The 25,400-nt window shown below is 41.3% G+C and overlaps 1 protein-coding gene across 1 annotated transcript in view; it reads left to right on the top strand.

Moving 5' to 3' along the window:
* Positions 1 to 8,948: 8,948 nt before the first annotated feature.
* RAB2A (RAB2A, member RAS oncogene family) overlaps positions 8,949 to 25,400 on the top strand; it is a 33,593-nt gene continuing 17,141 nt past the window's right edge. Inside the window, exons 1-4 of the mRNA XM_053396067.1 lie at positions 8,949 to 9,219; positions 19,405 to 19,476; positions 20,724 to 20,791; positions 25,267 to 25,349. Coding sequence (XP_053252042.1) covers positions 9,174 to 9,219; positions 19,405 to 19,476; positions 20,724 to 20,791; positions 25,267 to 25,349 — 269 coding nt within the window. The 5' untranslated portion in view covers positions 8,949 to 9,173. The remainder of the gene's footprint in view (positions 9,220 to 19,404; positions 19,477 to 20,723; positions 20,792 to 25,266; positions 25,350 to 25,400) is intronic.

The raw sequence follows: 25,400 nt of genomic DNA, 5'->3' as shown, positions 1-25,400 counted from the left end.
CAAATCTGCTCCAGAGTATCAAGGGAACCCCTAGAACAGATTTAGGGGAGGCACCAGTGGAAAGTGAACAACCTTGTGCCGACAGGACACTTCTCTAGGGCTGCATTAGATGCAAGCCACTGCTTTTATAAATGCATTTTTTAAAATTATGTTGTGAAATCACTTTGAGATGCTTCATAAGAAGCAATTCATAAATAAATAGAAATAATAAATAACTAGCTTTACTGACTTTACAGTTATTATCTGCATGTATCCTAGGCTCATAACGTATCAAATCACACTTGCAATTGGTGACGTTTTTGGACGATGGTGAATTAACAGCCTTCTAGTCCAAGAGTGTAAATACAATGTTGACTAGAATTAATAAGTTATGGAACTTTTTCCTATCCAACATTTACACAAAAACAATAAGCAACTTTTCATACAGAAACCATGTGGAAACAACAACAACAAAGGCAGTCAGAGTATACCCAGAGTATATAATTATTATTATTATTTTTTGCTTGAAATCATCTGAACCTGAACTAATATTTGTTTCATGTGTCAGGTTGTTTTTGTCATTATTATTTTCTTATTATGAAAGAGCTCTTTGAACAGCTATAGTAAGAGCAAATACTGCTACTAGGTTTGTTCCCATATTATACAGCTGAAAGCAATTTTCTGCAGATTGCTCTTTGCAGCTACAGGAAGAGAGGAAGCAGTGCTTAATTATATAATTAAAGTTGTGGAAAGAAATAAACTTCCCTTGGGATGGAGTTGTACTTCAAAATTCAGTTTTTCTAAAGATGATAAATAATGGATGTGTATCATTTTGAATATCTTTTGCATGCTTTCCTACATGATAACATGGAGAGGGGGGGAATCCATCCTTTTCATTACTCAGACATCCTGATAGCGTAGTACTATGCATACTTTCTCCATAGTTTGTTTAGGATTGCTGCCTAAAACACTGAAGGCATGGTGACAGTTCAAGAAATTTGATAGTAGGGATATTGTTATGAGTTTGTTATATTCCTGGATCTAGTAGGAGTTAAGGCTAGGTGTTAAGTCTGGGTACCAGATGCATAACTGTCAACTTTTCCCTTTTCTTGCGAGGAATCCTATTTGGAATAAGGGAATTTCCCTTTAAAAAGGGGAAACGTTGACAGCTATGTCCAGACACGTGTACTAAGCCAGACTTGGGTGTATTAAGTTGTGTGTTAGACACTTCTAAATCCTGTAATCAGCAAGCATTAAAAGCAAATTAAGCTAGAAATATGAAATTAGCGTGTGTTAAAGGCTAATTAAGCCAGGCTAACATCTTCATGAGATGGGGTATGAGTCATTAAAGGAACACAATGGATCAAAGGAACCTGGTATGAGATGACAAATGAGTAGTGCCTTTCACTCCACAGAAACAACTCCTTCTGCTGCTTTTTGCTGATTGCAGGAAACAGTGCCTTTGGGGGCAAATAGCAGCCAGGGGGTTCAGCAGAAAATGAACACAGGGCCCTGATCAGGTTGCTTTTTCTCCAACACAGAAGTGGCCAGGTTAAGCATCTTTTTAAAAGGTGTGAATAATATGTGTAGCTTATATATGAGGTGGTCAAGAGAGTACCTAGGGTTTGACCAAGTTGGCCCCTGCCAAGGGCATAGGCCAGTGGGAGGGGTGGTGGCAGAAAAACTGTGCCTCTCAACTCTTTATTATAATTATTATTTTTTTATTAAAGATTTTCTTGTTTTACAGAAGTATGTGTAATGTCTCTCGTATTTTTCCATGTAACATTTTTACAAATCAATTTCATTTGTTGAGACATGGGGGGGGAGGGCGAAGATTGGGGGGAGGGTGGCAATGTTTCTATTTTGCTTAATGTATGTAGGGTTTGGTGTCAGCGTTGCTCGTGCTGTTCATTTGTGTTTCTTTGGTAGTGAGAGAGGTTGGGGTTGGCCTAGGGTGTGGTTGTTTGTGATTGGCTGTGGTGATCTTTGTTTTCGTGTGTGAGTAGGGTGTGTGTGTGTTTTGGATCAGGTTAGCCATATTGATTTGTATGCTGTTGGTGGATTATTGTCATTGTCTTGTTGGGCTGTGTATGTGATAAAGGGGAGCCATACTGGGGTAAAGGCGTCTTCTTCTGTTTGTCCCCGTGTCAGTTTCAGTTTATTGGTTAATTTTTCTAGTAGGGCTGTTTCCCATACTATTTGGTACCATTGGTCCATGCTTACTCCTGACAGGTCTCTCCAGTGTCTGGTTATGGTGTTTCTGGCTGCTGAAAGTAGGTGGGTTATGAGTTCTTTGTGGTGTAAATGGGCATTGTAGTCTTGGAAGATGTTTAGTAGGGCCATTTCTGGGGTGATGTCTAATACTTGCTTAGTTATTTTACATATTTCTCATATGGCTGTCATCCAGAATAGTTGGATTTTGGGGCACTCCCACCACATGTGGAGGTATGTGCCTGTGGAGGTGCACCCTCTCCAGCATTTTGGTGAGGTTCCTGGGCGTATTAGCGCTAGTTTTCTTGGTGTTAGGTACCACCTGTAGGTGAGTTTCAGAGTGAGTTCTTTTCTTTTCGTTGATATGGATTTAAAGGGGGGTTTAGACCACATTCTGGTCCATTGAGTGGGATTAATCTCATAGGTACCTATAGAACTGTTATAATAATTTTAAGGATATATATGTGTGTGTGTGTGTGTGTGTGTATGTATACATACCACATGTCTGAAAACAGTACAGGAAAAAGTCCTGAAACCATTTCGTCTCTCCCAAACTGACCTCAAATGTTTCTCTGCAAGCAGGGAGGAAATGAGAAAAACCTCCCCATTGTCTCTTTGTTCACAAATCCTGCCATAAGGGTGTGTCTCTGTATGAATAGGGTGAGCCTGTGACCTGGATTCAGGAATTAAGTAGTTATCATCACAAAAGAGTGGCCAAATGGCCCAGGTAATGCAATCAATGATCCATTATCAGGTATCCTGGTAGACAGGAGAAAAACAACATACTCAGATTTCTGTTGTAGACACCCCTTCTGTGATGTATGTATAACGGGTAGGAAACCTAAGGCCCGGGGGCCGGATGTGGCCCAATCGCCTTCTCAATCCAGCCCACGGACAGTCTGGGAATCAGCATGTTTTTACATGAGTAGAATGGGTCCTTTTATTTAAAATGCGCCTCTGGGTTATTTGTGGGACATAGGAATTCGTTTATTCCCCCCCCAAAAAAAAATAGTCTGGCGCACCACATGCACTGAGGGACAGTGGACCAGCCCATGGCTGAAAAAGGTTGCTGACCCCTGATGTATAATGTATGGAGGGGTGGTGGTCTTGGGCTCCAGGGTGGACAATTTCAAATGTGTCTATATTGTTGGGATACTGCCAGGGAGACAAAGTCCATCATGCCCCGCTGATGCCAGACGATCCATCGATCTCCCGTAGATACAGTATCAGTCAATTAGCGACACGAAGCCTCAGAAATAACTTGCCACATTCCAGAGCTCGTGCACGCTCTATCAGCAGAGTTCGCACAGCGAAAGATGCACTCAGGAGAGCATATTTACAAGTTTATTCAGCGTTGGTCAGAACAAAGAAAAAAACATGACTGCCTACTTCGATGTCTCAGGCACAGAGAGAGAAACGAAAGCAATAGACACAACAGAAACATCCTGTGAACAGGAAATACGCAGGCTGTGACACAAAACATCCTGCTCCCTTTTTAAGGTGGAACGGAAATATCCTAACATATATAAGGGTTTGCGCACCATTGTTTGGGGTCCCTCCTGCCTCCAGCATGTGGTTTGTGAGCACCCTGTTGCAACAGTTAATAAAGATCAGGCTTACCAGCTGCTTTGCTTCTCAATATTCTCTGGTTGCCCTCTGTTATTTTCTCCTGCTGATAGAGAACCTACAAAAGGACACTATATGGGCCCTTGTATACCCCATAAGGGAAAAGGAGGTTTTTTTTCCTTCTTATAACAGAACCCATCCACCAATCTGTGCACTCCCCAGACCACTCTTCCACTGCTCTGGGTGACCAGGCGGGGCACAAAGGCTCCTCTGGGAGTCTTGATGGAGCTCCTTGCCAAGGGCACAATGGACAGAGGGCGCTGATACAGCTCCTTGCCAAGGGCAGAAGGGAGCCTAGGTATACCTGTGGAGGCGGTTGACAGGAAAACAACTCAAGCTGCACCAAGCTGTGAGTTTCTTCTGAGTTACCTGATGTCAGTCCAAAGCAGAGGTAGGTGAAGGACAAAAGACTGAGGGAGAGGGGTAGGTAGAATATGTGTCCATCAAAATTGGCAGCCACCAGCTTCTAAAGCAGTAATAGAGGGCTCCTTAACTCACACACAGAGTTGTTTTCCACCATAGACTAATCACACCCTGCTTGAAAACACCTGCATTTTAAGACAGCGATTTCCAAGTCAGAGGTAGTCACTTTCAAGCAAGGTGGAGCCCTGGTACCTCTCCCTTTTAGAATTAAGCGGTGAAATGAAGTGTAGGGAATTGTGTGACATACAGGCAACTGTGCATATTTCTAGCACAGTTTTATTGAAGCACTAGAAATTTGCTCCCCGCCCCACTGCAGTTCCAAAATGTCATTACAGTTGTTAAGTTGTAAATGAAAGCATTGTTCTCTCATTTTCTCTTTTTTTTATAGCCCGAGAAATGACCAGATTATTTCAGTATTTTGTTCAACTTATACAGTGACTTTCACAGTACTGAAGAGTAGTCCATGTGTTTATTTCTGCTATGATTTGATTATGAGTTAATAGCTACTGTGCAGAGCTACTGCAGAGGTTCACTTGGCAGATGACCAAACACTCTGGTTACCCAGTTGAATAATAAAGAGCCGTCTCTTTGACAAACAGATCTCCAATTGTAGCACAGCATTTGTCAAAAGGCCCTTTCTGTCCTTAGTTGCATTAGTCTCATAAACAATACACAAACACATTATGCTCTTTTCAACGACAGTGCAAGCACTTGCAGATGTCACTTGTAACTGTCACTTTTTCTATAATTTAGGCAATCTTAAGAATTTTAACAAAATGTGTACAAAGCCCAATTCAGTTCCTGCTATTTAAGGCAGTACACTTACCCTATACATGAAGTTATAACAAAGAGAAAGTTGCAGATGGCATTTAGGAAGGCACTATATTATCTCTTTTATGAAAATGCTTTGTACGTATATCTCAGCTATGGTTGCCAAATGACTGCATCAGTGTGTCAAATTCATATGTGTCCTTCTGAAGTGACACGAGTCCTCACATAAGGGGGACTTTGTAATCTCAGTTTCATAGTAGAAGCCATTTGGCTTGAATTGTGTCTACATGAAAACCATGGACCTTCGCACCTTAACTCTGCCAAGGTTATACAAATAATAGCAAATAACATATACATACCAACACTTACACCCAAAATAAAAATCTAACAGCAGCGAAAGTAAAAAATGTTACACAGCAACAGAACTGAGTCTTGCTGATTAAACATGTGTCAAAATAAAAACATCTCCAACTTCTAGCAAGAGACACAAAAGGAAGCTGGACAAAGAGTACTTCAATTGGAAGGGTGTTGCTGAATTGCTACATTACAACAGAAAGGTCTTTTCTTTCATGTTCGCTTTCCAAATCTCCTGAGATGGCTCTAAGAGGAAGGCCTGGGTAGATGCTGAACAAGGCAGCCATGTCCTGGTAGCTAGACCTTTGCCTGGAACTGGAACTGCCTTTCGTTGTTTTTGTAGGAATGGATTTAGACACCAGCAAAGAATATATTTAGCTAGTACTTTTCCTTGTCTACGTTAGTGAGATCAGCAGAGTACCATCTTTCGCAGCTTAAACTGGGAAGCAAAGATAAGATTGATTTAACCTTCTAGAAGCAATAATGCAAGATGCTTTCAGGCACATTGGATATTACTCCTTTTCTCTACCTTAAAACAACAATCACACACAGAGTTCTGTGAAGAAAGAAAAGTAGTATTTACCTACATAATATGTGGGTATGAAGGCATAATGAAGACAGGTTTATAAGTACTATTTAAGTTACAAAAGTACAAAAATATGTTCCAAAATGGTGAGTGATCTGCAGAGCTGAGACATGTACACATGGTCAGCTTGGAAGCATGATGGAGAGAAAAAATATGTGCAAGCAGGCAGGAAATATGTAGTGTTACAGCTTCCTGTCAAGGAAGATAAAGGAATTTATCTCAGAGAGTTCTCTCTAGGAATTTTTTACAAGAAAGCTCTGTGAGCCTCAGCTCCTTCATGTGCCCATCTGGCAAAACATGAATTGTGGTTTGACTGAAATAATGTCCCCGAGTTTTTAATTGTAATAGTTTTTAGAATGTTTTAATCTGCTTTAGAATGCTTTTGCTTTGTTTACGTTTTTAATTGTATATCTGTTTTGTGGTCCTGGGCTCTTTGGGAAGGGTGGGATATAAATTAAATAAATATGACAGTAACAAAATAGCTCTACATACCCTCCAAAATTTCTCCAATGAAAACAGATATTTACTATTTAATAACAACGATTTTATTATGTACACCCGCCCATCTGACTGGGTTGCCCCAGCCACTCTGGGCAGCTTCCAACATATATAAAAACATTAAAAACTGCCTTCAGATGTCTTCTAATGGTTGTATCTCCTTGACGCGGGGGTCATATTCTTCAACATTTCTCTGATAAAAATAGGGACGTCCTAAGGAAAACCGGGGCATTCTGGGATCAAATCAGAAATCGTGACAGCTTCTGTGAACCCAGGAGTGTCCCTTGAAAACAGGGACACTTGGAGGGTCTGTTGGTTTATCTCTTCTTTTCCCAGAGTTCCATTTCTCTTCAAGAAACAGGCACATTAAGAATAAATAGAAATATTAAGTGGGCTTTTTCAGTGGTGGTGCCCTGATTACAAAATGTCCTATAGAGAGGCTTGTCTGGCATCCATGCTATAGTCTTCTTGGCACAATGTAGAGAGTTTAGCGCTCTCTCAGACACAACCTATCTGGTGTTTCCGTTTTTCATACCAAACTATCTCTTGCTGGGTTTTCAATCATTTTAGCAACTGGGTTTTGTGCTGAAATGTTTTCATTTGGTGCTGCTAAGGAGAGGGCTTTATACTGCTTTGGTTTATTTTATATTGGTTTTGGCTTTTATTATGAATTATATTTTATATTGCTAAGACAACAAAGAATATACAAATGTAATAAATAACAGAATTCTAAATACTTTTACAACTGCTCTGCTGAGCCCTTAGCTGGCGTCTGTGCTCAATGAAAACTACGCTATTATGTCATGGACAGATTATTATGTATTGTACCAATGCCACCAACGCTATTTCCCCTGCTTTTTGTTCTGAGAGTATTTTTAAAAAATGTTTGCTGTGGGGTGGGGGAGTGGGGAGGACTAGCTTGCTCTGTAAAAAAAAAAAAATCTATGACCCCTTTACTGCATTTTTGAGATTAAAGGTATATGAAAAGCTGCTGACCCAAGTTTCTCACATGACCTCTGTAGGCCCCAATGATATGGCATGACAACCACACTATGAAGTTAATGTATAAACTGGGCAAGTGTTGAAGTCTCCTTAAGAATGATTAACAGCTTAATCCTATTGATGCTGGAGCTTCCCACTCACAATCTTTCTGTTCTTTATCCATGGGGTGTGTGCATACATAGGGACGCCAAAGGAGATTGGTATGTATGACACAACCAGAGTTCAACAGTAAAAATTACAATTAAAATGCACAGGGCAAAAGAAAACACTCACTGGCAACAGTCAGCAAGTCATGTTTGGTGCTAGATATTATTTTTGTGTTATTATTTTTAATATATATTATATTAAATTTATATACTTCATCTGAGGATCACAGGGCAGTTTACTGTGTAAAACCACAAAAATATGTAACAAAAAAACAAAACACCCCCAGTTGTTTAAACAAATTTAAAAGGCCATAGATTTATTTAGCCAAAGGCCTGGAAGAGGAAAAATGTTTTCCTCTGCAAACGTTTCAAGCCATTTTTAAAGCGACAGCAGCATACAACTGTAATTCTAACAACTCATGGGCGTAACCAGGATTTATGTGGGGGTGGGGCAGAACCTCAGTTAGTTTTTTTATTGATTTACTTAATTTAGGGGGGAACTTGCCCCCTGTCTACGGCCATGTAACCAGTGGCAACTTCTGGAGACATTTTGGTTATTTGTGATATAGAGCAGACTTGCGCAAAACGAAGGCACTGGGACATTCCCGCCCATTGCTCTTGTACTATTTCCATCTCAGCTTCCCAATAATGTAGGCTAATAAATGCACAACATCTTTCTGCACTGAGTAGAAGGCAGGAGAAGTCCAGCCGCTGCCATGGCTTCCGTTTTGTATACAGCGACACATTTGACATTCCGTTTGGACCCAGAGGGAAATCTGAAAAACTGCCAGAAGTGATGTGGCGATCCGCAAGCCCGTATGATGCCTTTTGTTTTACTTCCTTCGCCTCTCCCCCTCCCCCAAACCCCCAACTCGCCCTAGTTAAAAGTGCGAGTGTTGCTGTGTCAGGATGAGGCCGCTGAGATCCTCCAGCCAGAGCCGGGGCGACGAAGCGCTTCGCAGCGACCATTCCCTCCAAGAGGCAGCGAGGGCGCTTCCTCGGCCTGCAGCGGACAGGGCGGCGGCCCAGGAGCCTCGGGCCCCACCCCAAGGCCGAAGGCGCCAGGCGCTCGGCCGCCCCGTCCCTCGCATCACTCCCAGGGATCCTCCCCTTAGCCCGCACGCCGAGGCCGAGGCACCGGCTGCTTCAGCACTTCCGGGTCGGCGGAGAGAGCGCTGCGTGACGTTGCCGGAGCGTTCGGGAGCCTCGCGCCTGTTATTGTTCCTGCTTCCCTCGCTCTCTCCCCCACCCCCGCCCGCCTTCCCACCGGCCCTCCGTCCGAACCGCGCGCTCCTCGGGACGCTCTGAAGGCACCTCCAAAGGCCCGGCAGGGGAAAGAAGGGGAGGCGAGGCGCCCAGGCGCACGGCGTGGGAGGCTTGCTGAGGGAAGCTGTCAGAAGCCCGAGGGCGGTTGGAAGGAGCTGGAGGAGGGGGGCCCGCTGCCAACGGTTTCGAACCTTCCGTTGCGCGAGCCCTGACAGCGAGGGGCGGGGGGAGTGCGCGCCGCGTCACCAAGCAGCGAGCAGCCCTAGCAGGAGGCGCAGGAAGGCGGCGGCGGCGGCGGCGACTGGAAGGACATGGCCTACGCGTATCTCTTCAAGTACATCATAATCGGGGACACAGGTAAGGGCGACCCACCGGGGAAGGTTTAAAAGGGCCTGCGCTGCTGGCGGCCTCGGCGCTTCCTGCGCAACGCCTCTCGGCTGCCCCATTTCCGCAGTGTTGGCTGCGCCGACGTGGTGGTGACTGGGCTCGGCAGGGGGAGGTGCTCGGCCCAGGGCCCCGCCCGCGGCCTGGCGAGGCCTAGGGCTCGGCTGCCAGCGCCTCCAGAGCCCCCTCGCTGCCGTCTGGTTTCAAGGCCTCACCACCCAGAGAGTTCCCGGGAAGGGAGCGGGGCGGCGGTGGAGGCCCTGAAATGGGTGCAGCCGGGGCCTCTGGACAGCGGGCGGGTGCTTGTCGTTGACCTCATTTCGGACGCGTCCGAAGAGCCCCGTTGGCCACGCCGGACGCTTCGGTGAGGCAATAGGGGAGTGGTGATAACACCCCCCTCCGGGGGGGGACTTGACAAGGCCTCGAGACGCGCTGGGCCTTCGGCCAAGACTTCTCACTCCAGGCCTGTCAGACACGCCTGCGGAGCAAGGCCCTAAAGGATCACACCATTTAATCCCTCTCTGCCCAAAGATACATTGACCTGTAACTAAAGCACCCTCGCCACCTTTTTTACGTTTTACGTTCCAAGAAAATCTACCAGATAAAAGTGGCTTCCACCGTTCATTGGTCGTGGTTCTGTTTCTGGACATGTGTTTAAAGTCTTTGCTGCCACTCCTTAGCCGAAAAAGCTTATAAAGTGACAGTAATAAACCTTCTCCACCCCTCTGGTATAGAATGTAAAAGACAAGACAGAAAAGGGGGGAAACCGGCAGAAAAGAAGGGATCAAACTGGGGACTTAAGTGACAGAATTCTTGTAATGGCCAGCTGGAAGGAAGAGTTCAAGGAGAGGAGGAGCCAAAAGTTGGTGGTGTTGCAGCTGAGCCTTATGGAGAGGCCCTTTAGTGCCATATCTCTGACTTGAACATGATGGAATTTAGCATGATAGATGCAGTATAGTGACCTAAGAGACTGAGCTGCCAATAAAAAAGGATCTTGTATGCACATCATCGCTGCATAAATTCAGTAGGTGGCCTTAGACAAGCTACTCTTTGCTCCATTCCCCCCATCAGCAGCACAGGATATAATGATACTGATTTCCTTTGCAATTGAAGGATCACAACTAGACAATGCATGTGATGTAGTTTGAATACTAGAAAGTGCTATGCAACAGCCATGTTAGAATAAATACTTGGGGTTCTTGTTTCCCCAAGTGAATTAAGCTTAAATGTCACACATGGTGTTGAATAATCTAATACACTTTCATGCCTATCAGCCACTATTTGAAAACAACCTTTTTAGATTGGAGTGTTTATTTTTTCATTTTAGCTATTTATTTATGAAAATAGTTGAGTTGGGAAAAGTGTGAATGTGTGTGAGAGAGATTTCTGTCAAACTTATCCAAAGGCTAGAAATCCTTTCTCTGAAGGACCAATTCAATACGTTATATAATACACATATGTGCAAAACATTCACAAAGAGGTATATCAACATTTTCTCCTTGCATGTATCAAACAGGTACATAAGGAACTAGAATTGGCTGAAGCTTCTGCCATGAGTATATGTAGCTGAAAGTACATGTTAGCCACCATATAATGTGAGGAGTGATGCTGAAAGTTTCTTGACAAGTATATGATTGGACAAACATATTCCTTTACAGTGGTACCTCGGATTACAGACGCTTCAGGTTACAGATGCTACAGGTTACAGACTCCTCTAACCCAGAAATAGTACCTTGGGTTAAGAACTTTGCTTCGGGCTGAGAACAGAAATCTTGCAGCGGCGCGGTGGCAGCAGGAGGCCCCATTAGCTAAAGTCGTGCGTCAGGTTAAGAACAGTTTCAGGTTAAGAACGGACTCCGGAATGAATTAAGTTCTTAACCCGAGGTACCACTGTATTATAAAGTTAGTAGCTTTCTCTTGAATGCTTATTCCCTTTCCTCTTCCTCTTATCTTTAGGGGGGAAACCCTAAAATACAAAGGTATCTGTATTTCATTTACTTCTTCTGTATATCCTCATTGAGATTTTAGCTTATTTACTCAAGATTCCTCAGCTCTAGAATACATAATAGGTTATATTTCAATCACTTTTTCCTCTTTTAAAATGCATTTTAATTTTTTTTTAAAAGACTGTGGCACAAACATATTTACAGTCTGATTCTATAAAAGTTCATTTGAGGTAGGTACCACTGATTCAATTTCTACTTGCTGTATTATGCAGTCTGGAAGTACTCAGTCAGCAAAGTAATATAATGTTGTACTCCTAGGCACACTTCTGTTCATACTGGAACTTACTCGATCAGACTGCATTTGCACTTCTATTGATTCTTTAGGTCTTGTGATATTTCATTTTAAAACAAACCAAGATTGGCCAACTTTCATTACTTAAAGCATAGAACTTGTATATATGGTTACTAGGAAAGAGGTTCTATTAAGCCACATTTCTAAACAGTCTTTGTTTGGTTGCCTATGGTGAGATGAAATAGTCATTTGGTGACCAGGCAGGGAAACTTTTATAAATTTCAAATATGCCCTCTCATTTTCAGGCAGTTTATATTTCACAAATGAACAACATAGGGATGTGTTGATTGGCAGGCTAGGAAACATGTGGCTTGTTTACAAGGCTGCATTAAATTCAGTCTAGCTTGCTTCCAGGTAAGCATGTGTAGGATTGAGCTATGTAATCAATCTCTTCATATATTCAGTATTTGATTTCAACATTGCAAGCAGAATCCAGGAGATTCTACAAGTAAATTAAAAATTATTTTAGCTAGGCATGTTGAGTGCTGTAGTCAATGTATTTTCAGAGCTCTTTCTATAATCTGAGAATTATTGGAGAACAGGTGAGGTCTCTGCAGACTGGAAACGTGCAAATGTTGTCCCCATATTCAAAAAGGGGAGAAAAGAAGACCTAGGCGAGCTTACATTGATACCAGGAAAGGTCCTAGAAAAGATAATTAAACAGTCAATCTGTGAGCACTTAAAAAAGGATGCTGTGATTATTAAGTCCCAGTATGGCCTTCTCAAAAATAAGTCATGCCAGGCAAATCTCATTTCTTTTTTTTGATAGAGTTACAAGCTTGTGGATAAGGGAAATGCTGTGGGTATGGTGTGTCTTGATTTCAGCAAGGTTTTTGACAAAGTCCCCCATGATATTCTTGCAGAAAACCTGGTAAAATGCGGGCTGGATGAGGTATCTGTTAGGTGGATTTATAGCTGGTTGACTGAACCCAAAGTGTGCTCACTAAGGGTGCTGCAGCACTCTGTCCTGTGCCCACTGTTGTTCAATGTCTCTATAAACAACTTAGATGAAAGAATTGAGGAGATGCTCATCAAATTTGCAGATGACACTAAACTTGGAGAGGTAGTTAATGCTTCAGAAGAAAGAACTGGGATTCAAAATGACCTTAACAGATTGGAGAACTGGGCCCAAACTAGCAAAATGAATTTAACTAGGGACAAATATAAGGTTCTGTGCTTAGGCAGGAAGAACCAGATGCACAAATATAAGATGAGGGACACCTGGCTTATTAGCAGTACATATGAAAAGGATTTGGGGGTCTTGGGGGGGGGACCACAAGCTTAACATGAGTCAACAGTGTGATGCAGCAGCAAAAAAAGCCGCAGAATTATAGTGTCCAGGTCAAGGGAAGTAATAGTACCACTCTATTATGCCTTCATCAGACCACACCTGGAATACTGTGTCGAGTTCTGGGTGTCACAATTTAAGAAGGATATTGACAAGCTGGAATGTGTGCAGAGGAGGATGCCCAAGGTGATCAAGGGTCTGGAAACCAAGCTTTATGCGAAACGGTTGCGGGAGTTGGGTATGTTTAGCCTGGGAAAGAGACTGAAAGGAGATATGATAGCCTCCTCAAATATCTTAAGGGCTGTCACATGGAAGATGAAGCAAGTTTGTTCTGCTCCGGAGGGTAGGACCTGTATCAATGGATTCAAGTTACAAGAAAGGAGATTCTAACTAAGCATCAGGAAGAACTGTCTGATAATAAAACTATTTGACAGTGTAACAAACTCCCAAGAGAGGTTGTGGATTCTCCTACATTGGAGCTTTCTAGTAACTAGCAACTAGAATCACCCCAGGTCCAGATAGTGGCCCACATCTCTTAATTTGCAGGCCAGTGTTGATTTGCATTGCTTTGCCATTTAAAGCAAAAAACTTTTAGCCATATTTGATTCAATGCTGATTAAATTTCCTCTTAACACATTTCGTGCTTTTTTCAAGATTCACAGTGTTTTAACTTTTCATTACTTTATCTTTGCTCTATGATAATAGTGACAACCTGTTGCTCTCCACATGTTGTTGGACTCCAAACTCCCATCAGTTCCAGCCAGCATGACCAATGGTCAGGACTTATGGAAATAATAGTCCATCAACAAAAGTTAGCTACCCCTGTTCTTTGTGTTGCTTTTTGGAAGGAGTTCTTATCTCCTTGCATTTATCTTTCTCTTGGTCAGTCTGAACCCTAGGGAAAGGAGTGAAGTAAACTTAGCTGTTTGTATTTGACAGAAGCTGTAGATGCTTTGAGTGAAAGTAGACTGAAAGCTGCCTTTGAATAGAGATTTTTGGACATTTATGCAAGATTGCAGAAGTGCTGTTTAATGCTCAGGCATAATTTGTTCACATTTACTTGTTCTTGAGCCTTTGCAGTAAAAACAAAATATGGCACCAGTTCAGATTGGTGAGTGTTGAGGAGATACGGATACTGTGCTGCAAAGTCCTGCAATTTTATTTTGTTTTGTTTTTAAGTAGGTGCTTAGTCATAATCAATGTATTGGTCAACAATGAAATGCTCTTAAGCAATTGTGATTGTGGCTTTTCTGTTTATTCCCTTGTATTCCTTTTTGAAATTACATCAAGGTAAAATAAAAAAAAGTACTCAGAAGCAGTGGCAGAGGAAGAGGAGCGCAGGGGGAGTGCACCGCCTCCAGCAGCACGATCCCGGTGGGGTGCCATAGTGGCTTTCCCCCCACTCCCTCAGGGAGTGCCACTCCCCAGTGCGCCACTCCCCCTGGACGTGCACCAGCCCCACCCCTGCCTGCTCTCCACCCCCCCCCCCGGTGCCAGAGCATGAAGCTTAGCCACTGGTCAAAAGAGGTTTTCCCACACCAAAAACCACAAGAATTACTAGTCTGCAGAAATTTTTTACAAGCTGACTGGTGGCTGGGAGGTAAAGGCTAGAGCAACAAGTACATTTCAGTGCTTGGTGTGGAGGGTTTCTTTGCTGAATGCACAGAAGTGATGTATTCTGCCTCTCCCCTAGCAGCCTGCTTACTTACATGCGTGCATATATATATTGCTGCCAGTAGTTGCCAGGCAAATGTTGAAATGCCAAGCCGATTTATTTGCCAAATTTCTTTCCACCTAAAGAAAAATGGACGTCAGTCCCTCCATCTTTTATATACTCAAACCTCTACTGTTGTTTAAAACCATGGTTTTCCTCTCATTGTCTGTCCACCCTCACTTTACTCAGACTTCTGCCTCTCCTTGAGTACTGCAAGAAAGGAGAAATACTGAAAGGGGGGGGGGGAAAGTGTGGTTTTAAACTTCTTCCATTCCTCAGCTGCCTCATGGAAGAGAGAGAAAGAATGTAGAGTCTTTAAATATTCCATAGTACCTTCCTATAGTATATTTTACTCCTAGTACCATGTGTTGTCTTCAGCATGAAATTCTAGATTCACTGTAGTAATTTAGATCAGATATTTTATTAACAAGCAAACATCCCGATATGTACAATAGCCATCGACTGAACTTAACATTCTCTAGCTGAATAAGCTAACTGACAACCTTGCTCTTAAGACTCTATTTATCTTAAAGATACAGCAACATATATTAGTATGGGGCAGGGGTCAGTAAACATTTTCATCAGGGGGCCACTCCACTGTCCCTCAGACCTTATGATGGGCCGGACTATATTTTGGAAAAAATATATGAATGAATTCCTATGCCCCACAAATAACCCAGAGATGCATTTTAAATAAAAGGACACATTCTACTCATGTAAAAACACTCTGATTCCCGGACCGACCATCCGCGGGCCGGATTTAGAAGGCTATTGGGCTGGATCCGGCCCCTGGTCCTTAGTTTGCCTACCCATGCTATGGAGTATGTTTGCAGAGGGGACTCCAGAGTAGAGAGGACTAGGCATGGAAATGGGGGTGGTGATCTGTATGCAAGGGAGAGTTGAGAACAGTAAGAAGGGTGGAAGAAAAAGTAGTGAAGGTGAAAATGGGAGTGCAAGGGGAGTTACCACAAAGGAGGGAGTAGGAGGCATGGGAATAGGGTTGAAGACGAAAGCAAGGGCATGAAAGAGTCTGAATAATAGGAGAGTGTGATAACTTTGTAACTGAACAAAAGGTGAAAAGGGTGGTTAGTATTGTGTGGGAAGCAGAACGTGCAGGAAGTTACCATGGACATGGGGGGTGATTGTCAAAATGGGTGCAAAGTGGAGCTGCAGAATAGAATATAGAAATGACTTCAGAAATTGTGTGTAAATCGAATTGTTATTCAATCCTTAACCAGCCTACAATTTTACTCAGATTCAGAAGATCAACATAATCATCCCAGTCTTCCAAGAGCAAAGAGCTGTGATAATTACCACATGCATCTCCCTTTGAGAAGTCACACCCTACCTCAGTTCTGGGAATAGATTGACTGCTGCTCAAGTCAATTTTCTCACAGCAGTGATCCTTAGAGGAATTTTAAGAGGGTCTGTCATGTCTCTGGTACCCTCCTCTTCCATCAAGCTGGAAAATTCCATATTTAACCATGCCTCAAGTACAATTCCAAACTGCACCAAAGTCAACGTTTCCCCCTCCTTTAATAACTTGGAGTGTTTACTAGCCTACATTGCAGGAGATCCATTGAAGCAGGTAACATGTTTCAGTGGCTTTTGGATGAATTGTGTAAAGAAGCTGGTTATATGCAGGTCATGGAATTCTTAAGGCTTATGTATAAAACCATATTTATTATCTATTACTGTATAACATAGGATTGGGCTGTGCATGCATATTGGCTTCATACCACTTGATCTTAAAACTGAGAATGTCCATATTGTCACACCCTACCTCAGTTCTGGGAATAGATTGACTGCTGCTCAAGTCAATTTTCTCACAGCAGTGATCCTTAGAGGAATTTTAAGAGGGTCTGTCATGTCTCTGGTACCCTCCTCTTCCATCAAGCTGGAAAATTCCATATTTAACCATGCCTCAAGTACAATTCCAAACTGCACCAAAGTCAACGTTTCCCCCTCCTTTAATAACTTGGAGTGTTTACTAGCCTACATTGCAGGAGATCCATTGAAGCAGGTAACATGTTTCAGTGGCTTTTGGATGAATTGTGTAAAGAAGCTGGTTATATGCAGGTCATGGAATTCTTAAGGCTTATGTATAAAACCATATTTATTATCTATTACTGTATAACATAGGATTGGGCTGTGCATGCATATTGGCTTCATACCACTTGATCTTAAAACTGAGAATGTCTGAATTCTTGATAGGAAAGTTCTACATCTGGGTTTTTTTTTATCTTTGAGGTTTAACTCATGCAAGTTGCCATTTTATGTTATTGTTGACAGATGATTCACATGCACATGCAAACCAACCCTTTCATGTACAAATATATGAAGTCCAAAAGTTTCCTTGTGAAAGTGGCATGTGGTAGGCCCTTGCAGGAATTAAATACATTTTAGCTGGAAATTTGATTGTTATGCACAAACTGCCTGTTCCTGACAAAAAGTTATAGCTGTTTGGTCCATTGCTAGCATAGTTTCTATGCTAGAGCTTGGGCATTCATGATTCCTACATATCATAGTTTCTTAGATTTGTCATTGCTTAGGTTTATCTGTCTTTGACTGAGAAAGCACTTCTTTCACTTCTACTGAGGGCTATTTGAATCACAGTCCTGGTTTGAAGTTCTCTCAGCAACACCTGAGCTATGTGCCATTTATCTTGTGAACCACCCTGAGATCTTTGGATGAAGGCCATATATAATAATAATAAAATGTTGCAAGAGGTAAAACCACAAAAGTCTTGTGAAAACAAGTGTCCTACCTTGCATCATATTCTGATGTAAAATACCTGTTTTACTTACATTTAAAACTATCAAGAGTGGCAAGAAATTATATCTTAAGTTTTTCTGGCTAGAAAGGAATTGCGAATAAATAAAATATAAGGAAGAAAAGCCTGTAAGAAGAGAGGATTTGTAATTTCTTATTTAGAATAGTAACATGAAGCAGGTATTTTGACACGGGTAGTGCAGTGAATGATGAAAGAGTGTACCTTGTACTTCACTAATATTACACATAATAGAAGATGAGTGGTCCACTTATGCTTCTCTCATGCCAAATTTTAAGGTCACCTATATAACTAAAAAAAATAGAGAAAATAAGAACTTGGGAACAGATGAGGGAACAAATGATAGCACCACCTTTAAATACATACAAATAAAAAGTATTCTAAGTGGACTGAGACAAAAACAGGAAGCGAGAACCGTAAAACAGTTTGAAAGGTTAACAAGGAATGGCACAGTTAAATGGTTTTCAGCTTTATGTCAAGTGTTAATGCACAAACATTCAGAGACAAAACTTAATCATATGATGAAATGGGAAAGAGAATTGCAAACGGAAATTTAGGAGAAAGTATGGAAATGCCTATTTGGAGTAGGAACCAAATTCATGTCAGCCATGAATTATAGAGAAAATTGCATGAAAAGCGTGGTGCAATGGCTTTGGATCCCTTGGAAAAGCAGAATGATTTCATACATATGATGGAAATGATATTGGTTATAAAATGACATAATTTGTCATTAGGCTTTGCAAATAGTCCACTATTATGTTCCTTGAATTACATCAATGATTCAAGAACACCAAAGAGTGAGTGTATCCAAATGTTGTGCATTTTAATAGTAACCAGGGTTATGTATTCACAAGTGTAGAAGGATAGTCCAAAACCAGGAAAGAAAGAATCTGTCAGAAATATTTGGGGAACCAAAAACAAACCCCTGTGTTGCAATAAGAACCAATCACAATACAAACACAACATGTAGGCTAATAGTAAAAAATATAGAATAATAATATCATTCAAATTGTAGGAATAAGCCAGTCAAAGTTCATATGTACAGTATAATTTATCTACTTGCACTTTGATGTGCTTTCGAACTGCTAGGTTGGCAGGAGCAGGGACCAAGCAATGGGAGTTCACCGTCATGAGGATTCGAACCGCCGACTTCTGAGCGGCAAGCCTTAGGCTCTGTGGTTTAACCCACAGCGCCACCCGCGCCCCTGAGTTGAAGTATAGTCATGGAATAAAAAAAGAGGACTCGGGATAGAGGGAAGTGGAGCAAAAACAATAAAAAACAAATGTAACTTTTAAGCAATATTGAAGTACTTTTAAATAATAGTTCCTTTTCAAGTATACAGTGCTTGATTTAACAGAATAGAAAAGTGTTTTATGAAAATAGAGTTAGTTTTCTAAGAGGTTTAAAATGTTTATACAGTGGTACCTCAGGTTAAGTACTTAATTCATTCTGGAGGTCCGTTCTTAACCTGAAACTGTTCTTAACCTGAAGCACCACTTTAGCTAATGGGGCCTCCTGCTGCCGCTGTGCCGCCGCTGCACAATTTCTGTTCTCATCATGAAGCAAATTTCTTAATCTCAAGCACTATTTCTGGGTTAGCGGAGTCTGTAACCTGAAGCGTATGTAACCCGAGGTAACACTGTACACATTACACACACACACACACACACACACACACACACACATATAGTAATTGCATAGTCACAATAACAAAGTATGTATATTTTAAAAGAGCAGCAGAGTAACTATAGAGGCTATCTGAAACTAGCTACTAAGTGAGAGTCTTAAGTTTCTGAATAGTAAATGTACATAATGAATATGATTTTGGAGGAGGAGTGGGATTTAGTAATTTGGTTGCTACGGAGGAACATGGCAAGTTCCAAGGGACCTCACTGTTATCCTTTGCGTTGCTTTTGGTGGCCTCTGAAATGTTATGCTAACACCAAGGAGTAGTTTTATCAGCAATTTGTAAATGTGTGTAAAGAAGTCTGAAATTTTGAAATATTCTCACTTTTTGTAGTACTTTATATTTGGAAATTCTTGAAATTGATTTTTTTTCCTTCCAGGTGTTGGAAAATCATGTTTATTGTTGCAGTTCACAGACAAAAGGTTTCAGCCAGTGCACGACCTTACTATAGGTAAGTTCTTTTATGCAGGTAAATGAGTAAAGGTCCTTGGCAACTGCATGCATCAAGTTCTGAAATGGAATGTCTAGAGCAGGGGTCGTCAACCTGGTCCCTTCCACCCTCTAGTGGGCTTTTCAGGATTCCAGGTGGGCAGTAGGGGGGGTTCTATGGCACAGGCTGAATCCTCCTTCCATCGAGCACTGGTGGGCGGTAAGGAAATTTTACCATCAAGAAAGATGCATTAGTGGGTGGTAGGTATAAAAAGGTTGACTACCCCTGGTCTAGACTTTCAACTAATAGTCATATATTTACAGGGTTATAGTGGCATGGGTCAGTTGTGCTTAGTCTGATAATAAATAAATCAGGTTCTTATTGGACAAAATGACATCCAGCTATCCACTGTTAGAAGTTACTGTGGCTGAATTTGTAAAGAGTGTGTTTTCCATACAAAATGGTTTCAGCTTAACAATGTCAGAATTGTCAATTTCTAAAATATTCTTATCTGAATATGAAATATCATTTTAAGATTTTGTTAAGTCTAAGTTGTAACTCTCTTCTAAGCCTAAATGATGGTTTCTTTGAAGGGATTTAAGTAGTTTAATTTGAGTCTGACTCAGTGAGATTTGAAACTTTCTCACATTCTGCAGCTGCTTGTGACTGCCTCTGAATATTTTCAAACTACATTGCAGTGTCATAATTTTAAAAAGCATTTTCTTTCTTTATTGTTATTGCAGTTTATATCCCACCTTTTCTCTGGAGAACTCAAGGTGGCATACATGGTTCTCTGCCCCTCCCCCTTATATCTTCACAGAATCCTTGTAAGTCAGGTTAGGCTGTGAGACTGTAACTGGCCTGAGGTCACCCAGTAATCTTCATGGCTGAGTGGGGATTTGAACCCTGGTCTTTCAGGTTCTAGTCCAAAATTCTAACTATTGCACCACACTGGCTATGCTAAATGCTTCCTTTGTAGGTTTTTAGATTGTTCTTATTTTTTCTACCTCTGTTGAAAGACATTTTTTTTTTTTGCATCTGTTAATCTAGAAATGAGTGTATAAAACTATGACACAATACAAAACTTTATAAAAGTCTGTTAACTCTTCAGTATGTGCTATAGGGGGAAAGCCAACTGAAAGCATGAAGAACAATGTTGCTTCCTGCTATGAAAAAGGTTGAAGTAAATCCTGATTTCGTTTAGGATACTGGATAGTATTTCATTGCTGTGTTGGAGCTCTGTTACAACATTTTATTTTATTATTCAGGTGTAGAATTTGGTGCTCGAATGATAACCATTGATGGGAAACAGATAAAACTTCAGATATGGGATACGGTAAGTGTAGGAAAATTTTCTGTGCAAATTTTCTTTAAAACTGTGGTTGAAAGAACAGGAGCGAGGAACTGAAACTCTGAAAAAAGCACCAGTCAACTGTTGTAAAACGAAAACAAAAAGAAACACTCAAAAATGGTATAAACTGAAAAAATGGTGTGAACTATCTCCCAAAAAGGCAAACTCTAGACTGTGTGTGAGTGTGTGTGTTCGTGTTCCATGATCCAAAATAATAGTAGCTGCTGCAAGCGTTATTGATTCCTGTTTATCCTGGATCAACAATCTCTCTGTATATGGATATAGGGTTTGTTCTAACTCCCTTGAGCTATTTAGAAGATTTCTGCTAACCTGTCTGTGAAAAAGCAATCTTAACTATTGTTTACGTATTCTGGGATAAAGGACCAGTGAGGAGAGCTTCAATTTTTCTTCTCTTTCAATACACTTCAAGCTCTAAACCCAGTAAGCATATGTATGAATCAGCTTGATATAATTTGAGGGGTAAAGGCAAAGGTAAAGGACCCCTGACAGTTAAGTCCAGTCGCGAATGACTGGGGTTGCGGCGCTCATCTTGCTTTACTGGCCGAGGGAGCTGACGTTTGTCCGCAGACAGTTTTTCCAGGTCATGTGGCCAGCATGACTAAGCTGCTTCTGGTGAAACCAGAGCAGCACAGGGAAACGCTGTTTACCTTCCCGCCGGAGTGGTACCTATTTATCTACTTGCACTGCATCCTTTCGAACTGCTAGGTTAGCAGGAGCTGGGACCAAACAATGGGAGCTCACCCCATTGCAGGGATTCAAACTGCTGATCTTCCGATCGGCAAGCCTAGGCTCAGTGGTTTAGACCACAGCGCCACCCGCATCCCTAATTTCAGGGGTAGTTATTCATTAGGTCACTGGCTTGTGTAGGGGAGAGGGTGCAAGTTAGTAGCTATGGTGTGGAATGCAGCCCTAAATGTCATTTAATTTTATTGCCTCATTTATTCAACTGTAAAACAGGCTTGTCGTTCACTCACCAGTTTTTTGAAGTACCAAATTTTGAATTCTTGCTACACTGTGGTATCTTAGTAATATTATGAGATGTTTCTTAAGCTGGAAGGTGCTCATTTATTGAGAGTATTGTGTCTTTATAATAAAGAAATATTAAGGCAAAAGTTTAGTGTGTATTGGTTTCATAGGAACTATACAAGTGGAACATGTACCAAAATGTTTAGGTACATCGCCACCCTGCAGGAGTGTTCTTGTGCAGGGATCCAGTTAGCAGACATCCTAACCTGCTCTCAGCTGTAGTCTAAATTTATTTATAAAAACACTTATACCACCCACGTACATAAAATATCACAGAAGTGTACAACAGTGTATACACATACTATAGAACATAAAATACAAAATGTCATAAAAATGACTGACTTCTAATAAATAAATAAATAAGTTAGTTAGTTAGTTAGTTGGCATAAAAAGATCTTCAAGAGATTCCTAAAAATTAGTAGTGAGGTTGCCTGCAGAATCTGTGTTGGAAGGGTATTCCACAGCATGGAACTGGCAACACCAAATGCCCAACTTCTGTTAGAAGCCAGTAGTGAAGGTATGCAAGGCAACTAACAGTGCTCCTCAGGATGGTTGAAGTGGGATATAAGGACTCAAGCGATCCTTGAGGTATTCTGGATCCAAGTCATTTAGGGCTTTCCTCCCAGCTTTTCTGGTTTACTCCTCCCCATTTTTGCCAAGCCTGCACATCTCTCAGCCCAGTAGTATATGGGCAGCCAGTGCTGATGTTATAGCAGAGGTGCCATGTGCTATCAGTCATCTGCCCCCACCAGCAATCTGGCAACACACAAGCTGGAACTTTTAGACCAGGGCAGTGGGCAGCCAAACGTAAAGCACAGTGCCGTAGTCCAGTCCCGAGGTTACCCATTTTCATGGATTGCAGTGGCCAGGCTTTCCTGTTTCAAACACCTCTGTACCAGGCATACCAAATGAAACTGGTAAGAAGCACTGCTATCCGCAAAGGTCTCTTGGGGCTCTAATGGCAAAGATGTATCCAGAACTACCCCTAAGCTGCATACCTGCTGTTTCTGAAACGTGTGCATCCCTTCATTCCCCCATCCACCTCAGCAGGGAAGGTGGGAAACTCAGTGCTTTGGACTTTACACCAAAAGCATAAGTAAAACAGTCTTCTTACATATTTGGGATGGTCTGAAGCTACTCATAGCCCTCATGTGCCTTCAGTAATGTGTGATCTTAACAGGTCCAGCCACTGGCTTCTGGGAATTACCTTTGCTGCCTAAAAGAGACTTCTGGGTTCTGATCATGCAGTCACTCTTACAATGCTATACTAGGGCATAGTTCTTGCAAGTAGGGTAGGGCACAATGAACCTGATTCTTGACTTTATCACTAACTGAAGATGGAGCTTACATGGTTGAAAGTTTTCTCCATATGAAAGAATCCTCTTAAAATAGATAAATAAATGTTTGAGAGAAACATAGCCATCGTCCTGTCATGTCATTTTATCTATGTCAAGAGAATGAAATAGTTTTGTAACTAAGCCCTTGGGCTTGCCTTCCTGCCCCCAACATGGAACTGATGCTTAAGAGAGAAAAATAGTGTGTATGTGTATACACCTGCTTCTTTTGTGTTTGTGCCTGTCCCAGGTATGTACATCTAAGGCAAACATGATCTTAAAGAATCCCACACAGGTCATCCAGAGCAAGCCTTAGAAGTATCTAAGCCTGGTGTGTGTGTGTTTTAAAAATGTTGCTTTCATCCATTGATCCTGAATGAGATGATACTTCAAAAGTTATATATGTTGGCAGTTTTACCTCTGTGTATATTCGGTATGCATATAGGCTTAATACAGGGGCTCCATAAATCTCAGATTTTTGCTGACTGCCTGGATGTGGTAGGTGCTAGGTCACACTTGGTGAAGATCTGGTGAAACTCTTGGTGTTTTCAAAGTCTTGCTTACTCTAGAAATAAACTCCCTAAACATTGTATGGAATTATGCTACACCTGCTACATAGTGAATAGTTTTTAATACTTTGTCTTTAATTTTTTAAACACAAATTCTTCATAGATGCTGTTAACAGTTTGTAAATATTTTTCATTTATGCTAACACATTTAAAGACATGGTTATCTTTATGTGAGATTTCATTTCCTTTTTTGCCATCACAAAAGACTATGGGTGGAATGCACCACCATGTGAAGGCGATTGTTCTGTCTGGCAAGCAAAAATGCTTGCACTGGTCGTAAAATCTTCCCCCTCCTTCCCATGTGCTGTTCTTGGAGTTCTCCTGGTTTGGGGAGGAGGTAAAAGAAGGAGAAGGTCTCATGGTGCTTGTGGTCTTATTGCGCTGACTTCCACTAGTTCAACAAGTTTGTTGAATATATGTACTAATCACCTTAGTGTTAATGGGTAAACATTGTAGTTCCTGGAGAAAAAGTGGGAGGTGAAATCTTACAAGTATTGCAAGCATTAGCTTTTGCCTAACATCTGTGGCAGGGTGAACTTTTCTTTTCTATGGCTATTAATAACTAAATAATTTAGTGATAGAATATAGCTATTCGGTGTTTGCGATTACTGTGTCCAGATCATAGTGACCAAGGCTTTTTAAAAAAGGTTAAATATATGACCCATACATATGTTTTGAAGCAGAAAGGAGGGCTATAGGATGATATCAGTGTAGCTCTATGACCAATCCCTTTTGAAAATCTAACATAAAATTTTAAACTTAGGATGTTCTGTTAAAATTCTTTTTAAAAATCATTTTTATATGATATCTCATGTTTTTCATTTGTGGCAATCAAGGCACCTTCTTGAATGCTTTTGACAAGCACTCTGTCAGAAGCACAGGAAATTGATTAAATGTACAATAGAATTATATAAAATCAAATTCAAAACCATTATCTGTTTTTTATAATAAAATGCTAGTGGAAAGAATTCCATCTGAAGACTGTTGAAAGCTGGCTGCAGTTTATGATATAACGGATAAAATCTGCATCCTTGGCCTTCCTACAACCTTTACACCAGCAGATGGTGGGCGTAAAGATGTCATTCATCATTTATTTACAATGGGCTTTATTTATTCTAGTGTCAACAGCTGCCCCAGGGAGGGAGTTATTGAATTCAAATGTGAAGCACTGGGTTATTTGCTTCTTTTCAAATTTGTCTTCAGAGCTTAGTTGCTAGGAGTCCATTCTGTACTCTAATAATGATTCATGTATTGTGAAGCCATTCAGTAAATTGGGTTGTCAGGGATTGCCAAAAAAGGTTTAGAGGTCTTGTTCTTGAGTCCCCTCCCCAATGGTTCTGTGCTGTAGACTTTTTAATTCGTGGCTCCTCTTTTCCAGAATTAGTGAGGTTTTGTCCTTTCCCCCAATCCCTTACACAATAAACTTCTTAGTGTAAGTATGCAAGACTCTTACTTTCTTCACAAGGAAACACTGGAGACAAAATGAACTATGAATATTGTATTTCTACAGGCTGGGCAGGAGTCCTTCCGTTCTATCACAAGGTCATACTACAGAGGGGCAGCAGGGGCCTTACTAGTGTATGACATTACAAGGTGAGAATCTTTCAGAATCTTTTAGACTTTTGTAACTAGCTTTTTTCTGTA

Source organism: Podarcis raffonei, chromosome 7 (assembly GCF_027172205.1).
Source record: "Podarcis raffonei isolate rPodRaf1 chromosome 7, rPodRaf1.pri, whole genome shotgun sequence".
NCBI classification, from domain to species: Eukaryota; Metazoa; Chordata; class Lepidosauria; order Squamata; family Lacertidae; genus Podarcis; species Podarcis raffonei.
Note: the sequence above shows the minus strand (reverse complement) of the source record. Positions and strands in the feature narration are given on the sequence as shown.